At 32.2% G+C, this 7504-nt stretch overlaps 1 protein-coding gene across 1 annotated transcript; it reads right to left on the bottom strand.

The window, feature by feature from the left end:
- Nucleotides 1–1954: 1954 nt before the first annotated feature.
- Nucleotides 1955–7332, bottom strand: LOC101507712 (peroxisomal 2,4-dienoyl-CoA reductase [(3E)-enoyl-CoA-producing]). The gene is made up of 4 exons (XM_004517202.4): nt 6835–7332; nt 5620–5792; nt 5315–5537; nt 1955–2420 (listed from the first exon to the last, which is right to left on the bottom strand). The coding sequence occupies exons 1-4, from the start codon at nt 7187–7189 to the stop codon at nt 2266–2268; spliced, it is 906 nt and encodes a 301-aa protein (XP_004517259.1). The 5' UTR covers nt 7190–7332; the 3' UTR covers nt 1955–2265.
- Nucleotides 7333–7504: the final 172 nt, after the last annotated feature.

The raw sequence follows: 7504 nt of genomic DNA, 5'->3' as shown, positions 1-7504 counted from the left end.
ACTAAAACGTTACCTGAAATTAAGTTAAGGGACCACAGATGTAATTTAGCCTATATTTTATTAGAGTTATTAATATGTTTAATATATATATATATTTTGAAACTCGATTAAAATTATTTGTCGAAAAATAATTTAATTACGTTACGTAAAATTTAATATCGGACAGATTTTTTTAAAAATATTAATTATTATTAAAAAAAAATTATTGCGACGAGAGTAGATATCTTTACATTTCTATCATTTGAATTTTGATTCTGGTTCAAACTGCAAAAGTATAAAAGTATATCGTCTTTATATATTTGAATTTTTATCCATACAATTTAATCATTAAAAATATTAAAAATATTGTTGAAGAAATATTCATTCTTCTAGTTAATCTTATCTAAGAAAAATCTTTTGCTAATCACATGTGGCAGAAATTCACATCTTTTTCCACCATTTTTTTCTTTGGAAATTTTTATCCATGGAATCTTTACTATATTTTATTTATAATTATTGGTTCTTGAATGATCAAAAATTGGTTTGATAATTTTATTAACATTATTGTATACTAGTGTGTATACGGTACGGACACTCTCGAGTCCAGAGTTTCCGTTTGTCCGCTTTTCTATTGTGCGTTAATCACGAATGGTAATTTTTGTGTAATTCTTATTTTGATTTTAAATAAAATTAGTAAAATTAGATAAATATTATTATAAAATTCAACAAATACATTAATGCAGTTGTCGTTCGTGATATATGCAGTTGACGTTCTTATGCAGATACACTAATAATGTTTTAAATTTGAGATTTGAATGATAAAATATGAAAAAATTAATAATGAAAAAATTGATTACTTATGAAAAGAAATGGTAGAAGATGGTGAATATGTAGTCGTAGACTAAAAACTCTATATGTGCTCTCCATATTTTAGAAAGAAGAAAAATAGAGACCAAGTCTATAAAGATGACCAGAAAAATAGTAGAAAAATTGTGGTATGGGTAGAAATCTTAATTAATGCATATTATTTTAGAAAATAAAGGAGAAACCGATATGAAGAATACTTTACAGGAAAATATCAGTTACTTCCACCAAAGAAACATCCTTAATAAATATATACCTTTGTGGCTTCGTCTTCTTGTATGGATGAGTTGGTTGGTCATAAAATTCACAGCTTCTCTTTACGTTGTCCATACTCGTACTTCTCGACCCTTTTCTTGCCATCTTCTTCTTTCTATTTCCTCAATGTATGTAACTCATTTCTTTCTCAAGTTATTAACGGTAAAAATGGAAAGAATATGCTATACCAAATATGTGTATTACCTTTACTATAGAAGTATAGATTATTAGTATAGATATATTGTTTATCCTAAAAGTAAAATGTTGCGTACGTTGAATGTCTAAAATTTATAGGGGCAACAAACAATAACCCATTTTACAATAATATTTTTTGTTTTAGAAGTCCCTCAAAACATTTGCTTAGTCCCTCAAAACATTTGCCTTAAAATTGGTATTGGTTGTTATTAGTTTCCATAAAATAAAATAAAAATACAACAGTATGTTGTTATTTGCCGTTACTTGTTTCTATCATTAAACAAATAAAAAATGTTTTAGCAAGATTTTACAAGTTAAATAGAGTTAAGAAAATAGGACATACACCATAAATGTAATTTTTTTTACAGTTAATAGTTATTTTTAAACTGCGGTTACAAAAGAAATATTATGCCTTTTCATTAAATGTTGATGTAAAATTAGTTTACCCCAACCAACACTATATTATCATTAAACTCAATAGACTAACTTCTATAATCATTTTTTAAAATAAAATTATCCAAAAGAACCCTATAAACCAAATGAGACAATTTTCATGGTTAGGTTTATGCGGTTAGGTTTATGCCGTCCTTTTATAATCCTTAAGATAAAATCAAGTTAACGCACAACGTTATTTGAAAACCTTTTTCACAAGTACCGATCATGAATTGAAAGTGACTAAGGATGTCTTAATTAGAGTGTAGCCACTAGCCACATATCAAGTTCAAAGTTACAGCTGAATTTTCTTACAGTTCTTGCAAAGCACAGATAGCACAAAGTACACTCATGGGATCTAGCCACGGCCTTTTTATTTCTGTTGGATGTAACCGCAACTTTAAATTGTCACATTTGGAGAAAGTTCAAGTTCGTAATAATTTCAATTTATCCCTAACTGAGATCATATCCTCTATTCATTGTATTGCTTAAAGAAGTAACCCCGTGCAGTGTAGAGGGTCTAATACTGAATCTGATGGCTCATAGCTTGCTTTTTGGAACACCAACTGGTTCATTTCTGGATCTTTTTTCTATTGCTCGGGATACCTGCCTCACTGCCTCTTTCGGTAAATGACGAGGCCGGCTCAGCCAAAGTCCTCCATCAACTATGATAGTGTCGCCATTAATGAATTTTCCTTCACAAATTTAAACACATGTTAAGTTTCCATAGACAAATAAACAAATAAAATGAAAGGAATAAAATAATCACTGTTAAAAGATACCTAGGGTTACATATGCATCCATTTCAATAATTTAACGGTCTATAAAATCTTATTTTCTAAGTGACTAGATGGTAACTCTTAAAATTTGGGTTGGGTGTAACTCACTCCCTACAAAATTGACTTGTAAGATGAGGAATGTCTCCCACTTATAAACACATTGATCATATCTCAACTAATGTGAGACTTTCAACAGTTACTATTCAGTGAGTAAAAATGAAATAGATAAAAGGTGGTAATTTAATATATGCTTAAACAAAAACTAACTATCTGATAATTATATGATGGCAAAAATGTAACAAGGATATGAGAAGGAACATTAACGACCAACCTTGCATTTATTTTTATTTTTATGAACATATGGAAGTTTTCAAAAGACTAAAAACCTAGAATGCATCAGGATTCAAAGTTTGATACCTGGGAAAGACAAAATATAGAAATGATCTAAGGTATCATTGCCTGATAGAACATGGATGCAAAAGTTGTGGATTCAAGAAACTAGGAATTGCAATCATAGCCCTAAAGATTACAGTGGAACAACAAAGCCTTAATGTTATCAGGAGATATAGACCACAAGTAGGAGCAGAAAAGCAACACAAGGTGAAGTTCAAGGAGGATTTAGAAGGTTAAGACGAAGGGTAACAATATACTCCCTCCAGTCCTTTTTGTAAGAAACAGTTGGGTCAACAAAAGTTAATATAGACCAAATACATCAATTTTTGTTGACCCAACTATCTCTTATAAAAAGAACCGAAGGGAGTATTATATTTTATAGAGCTAAGACTTGTTTCTAAAAAAGAAATGAGCTACTTGTAACATACAAGAATTGGGAGGCATGCTCCCAAATTGATTTCTTTCTAACGAGGAAATTGAATAGAAAACTTTGCGTGAATTAATTTTAACAAGGAGAGAGTCTAACCATCAAAAATAGGGTATTTGTTAAAGATGTGAGTCGAGAGAAGAAAAGTAAATATGAATAGTCAAGTTAACAATATGAGAGTAATATGGTGGGTGGTGGCTATTGAAGAGTGGACGACAAAGAATCTTAAAGAGAAATGTTTTCAAGGGATGGCTTTGAGAGATCTAAGGAAGTGCTAACAAGATGTGGATTGAGATGAGTAAAGAGGTTACAAAAGTAGCCAAAAAAACACACGTAATGAATCGAGGGGCATTGGAACAAATGGTAAAGATTCATGGTTATTAATGAAAGGCAGCATGTAACAAAAAGTTAAGTTCAAAAAAAGTGTAATAACCCATTATCCTCCTAAGTCAAAAGGTCGAGAAACTAACGCCACAATTCTTAAACAACTTGAATTTGGGCCTTCTTTTCACACTCTTACGTATGCAAAAATAATGGGAAAAATTCGATTCATTGTCAACTGCTCCTATGAAAATAAGTTTGACTACGGATTTAAGCGATAACACATGATTTCAAAAAACCTTTTTTTAGTAGTGTAAAAATGTAGAAAATTGGAATAAATATAAGGTAGATAAAAAAGACACTTAGAAAGCCGGAGGTAAAGGATAAAGAAAAAGCATTTGAAAGTGTATAGCAGTATTACAGGCTTGTTAAAAGTAGAAAAAGAAAAAGAAGAGACTTGAACAAGGTGAGATGTATTAAGGATGAGAAGGGAAAAGTAAGACATCAAGGAAAGATAGAATAGATATTATTTCAATAAACATTTTATGAGGGCCACGAATATTCCTTGAACACAAAACAAACTTAAACACTAGAGAGGAACTAGTGTGATAACACTGGAAATATAGATGAGTTTATAAAATAATCAATGTTTCATGGTATTTTTTATATCAAAAGAATATATAACATGTTTCTAAAATCAAATAATTGATTATTTTTAACAATTTAAAATTAACATATAATAAAAATCTTGAAAGATTAAAAGAGAAAAGGATTGAAAAGAGGCCAAGGATTATAGGTATTACACAAATACATAAAATGGATACTTTTTGTCTAGAGACAATTTATATTTGTGGTCTAAGGGCAGGAGCATAAAAAAAAGTAAGAAATAGTGCATAGAAGGAGCTTACTTCCCTATTATTTCATAATTATATCTTGTGAACCTAACATTTTCTAGTTTCACTACCAGATCCCTAAACTGCCACCAAAGCAAAAACCAGTGCATAGAATGCAATACTCCACCAACTCCCAACCAAACACTACTAATTAATCATGCAAGAAGTCTAACTACGTCTCCCTGACAATGAAGGAAATCATGAAAATGTTTTCCATGTCTTTCAGATGGTCACCACAAAATACACCACTAGAATGGTATAAACCCTAAAAACTCAGAGTTTTGTATCAAAGGTTAAACAGAAATCCTGACTAGCTCCACACTTTCATTAATAGTATGGCATATGCACATGTCTACAAGGAACTACATGCCTTCTATTGTGCCATATGGTGAAACATACTTGAGTGACTATACAAGTTACTAACTTTTAGTCTCTTATTGGATGCCTGAAAAAATGTTTATAAGTGGGAATGTCACTCACCTTACAAGTCGGTTATGTACGGGTTGAGTTAGACTCAACCCAAATTATAATATGGTATTAGAGCTTGTCCAAGATCCGTTAGATTATCCGCTATCGAACCACTCAGGTCACGCTACGGATGTCTAATCTTGGGCTTGAAGGGTTAAGAATCTCTCTCACCTTACAAGCCGGTTAGTTAAGATCAACGTTAGACCGAATCCAAATTCTAAGAGTTACAAACCTGCATCTTAACCTTCTTACAAAATTGAAGCAATAATTTAAAATATTGGGGTAACTACACAAAGAAAGTTGCTAACCTGCATCTGATACTAGGTAAAGCGCAGCCATTGCAATATCCCATTTCTCCCCAAGTTTATATAGAGGCACTTCATCTCTGGTTTTACTACCAATTTCGTCAGGAGCCAGTTTACTCATGCCAGGAGTGCCACTTATTGGACCCGGTGCAATCCCATTGACTCTAATATCATAGTCTGTTCCCCATTCCAGTGCCAAATTTCTTGTAGTGGCATCAACAGCTGCCTGTTGAATACAAGAAATTTAAAATTTGAAAGTAAACAAGACGAAATTTAACATCTAGGTTATATTGTGTTATAAACTATACCTTTGCTGCAGATACGTGAATTTGATACCAAGAAGCTGTATAATGCAAGGTAGCACTAATGTTTATTATTGCTCCTCCCTTATCAGAAGAGTCCTTTCCTTGTCCACCTTTCTTGAGATATTTTAGAGCTTCATGGCACATAGTGAATGTGCCAACAGAATCGATATCCAAAACTGCAAACAATAATTAAAACTGATCACCAATTCATTTCTCTTATTCAAAATTTAAATAGATAGAAGGAAGTTGCCTCTTGTGCAGACAAACTATTACTTAGAGTCTCAGTACTTACTACTCATCAAAACATAGAAACACAATGAAGAGTAATGTTTTCTTTGAGCAATGATGTGAAAGCAGCATCTGTGTTGTTTCTAACCACATATTAAAATAGACGTATTTGGCAATTATTGACATATTTATATTGCTTAAGCTAATTGTTACTCCACTCCACTAATCACTGGAAAACAGCAATGTGTGTACATTGGTACAATATCACAGTATTGCAAGCAGACCTAATTGCATAGTAATAAAATTAAGATAACTTTTTATGAAAATAAACCTGTGGCCTCTTACATGCCCAAGATCTACCAGTAATAACAAGTTGATAGAAAATTCAATGTTTTCCAGAATATACAAAATTTTAAATACACAATTTGGTCCTTTCAAAATATCATTTGTCCTGTTTCGGTCCTTGAAAGTTTGTGACTATTATACTAATTGATTCCCTAAGGGAATGAAACTGTTAGCAAACTGAAATCTTCAAAAGCATGATTGTGTAAGCAGAAGGACAACTTCAGGACCAATTTGCTAAAACTACAGCAACATGAATAACCAAATTGTATATTTATCGACTGATAAAGCACAAACACATAGATATAAAATTTTGGAAAATTACTCTGTTTTCACTTAATTCCTTTGAGAAATATTTCTACCTTTTTAGTGAAAGTGATAAAGTTGTAATTAAAAGTGAAATGATAAAATACTTTGTAACGAACTTAACTGTTCGATCAATCAATGAAAGCAAGTTCTTCATTGCCAATTTCACTTTGAGGAGTGTCGATAACACACTTTTTAACTCACTTTATTCCAAAAAGCTAAATTTAAAATTTTCAAAACACAACTCTCCTACCCCTACGAGATTAGATTCTAGATGTGTTTCGAAAAACTGAATCTAAGTTTTGTGTAACAAAAATTCAATTGAGGCAAAGAGAAGCAAACCTGTTCGAAATCCATTTGGGGAGAGATCCTCAGAGGCAACAAGAAAGTTACCAGCAGCAGCATTAACAAGGATATCAATCTTTCCAAAATGCTTGAAAGTGGATTCAACAACTCTGGCCGCATCTTCTTGCTTCCTAACATCACCCTCAAAACCAACGGCTGGGATCGAAAGTGATTGGAGAACGGAAACAGCAGATTGAAGGACTTGTTTACGACGACCCATCAGTGCAACGGAGGCGCCATGTTTCCCCAATTGCGTTGATATTTCAAACCCGATTCCAGATGCTCCACCCGTTATTAACGCTACCTTCCCTTTCAATATATCTGCTTTGAATGGTGATTCCGTTGAAGCCATAACTGATAGGATTTTCAGTTCGCAGCCTAAATCACTATATTACTCGCTCGCTGCCTCCCTCTCTCTGCCGTTGCAATCGATGACTTGTTTTGTTCGAGCATGTGGCTTATTTGACATCTCTTCTCTTAGTCGTTCTTATTAGGAAAATGAAAACTATTGCGTGTTCTGTTGTCCTCATTGGTCGTTGCCTGGTTTGTGGGTCCATGTATCACCCCAATTCGATTAACAGTGACCGGCCAAGTCTTTATTCATTAAATAAATAAATAATAATAATAATAATAATAATAATAATAATAATAATAATAATAATAATAA

The sequence above is a fragment of the Cicer arietinum genome, unplaced genomic scaffold (assembly GCF_000331145.2).
Source record: "Cicer arietinum cultivar CDC Frontier isolate Library 1 unplaced genomic scaffold, Cicar.CDCFrontier_v2.0 Ca_scaffold_5729_v2.0, whole genome shotgun sequence".
NCBI classification, from domain to species: domain Eukaryota; kingdom Viridiplantae; phylum Streptophyta; class Magnoliopsida; order Fabales; family Fabaceae; genus Cicer; species Cicer arietinum.
The sequence above is the reverse complement of the archived record's forward strand: the minus strand, read 5'-3'. Positions and strand labels throughout refer to the sequence as shown.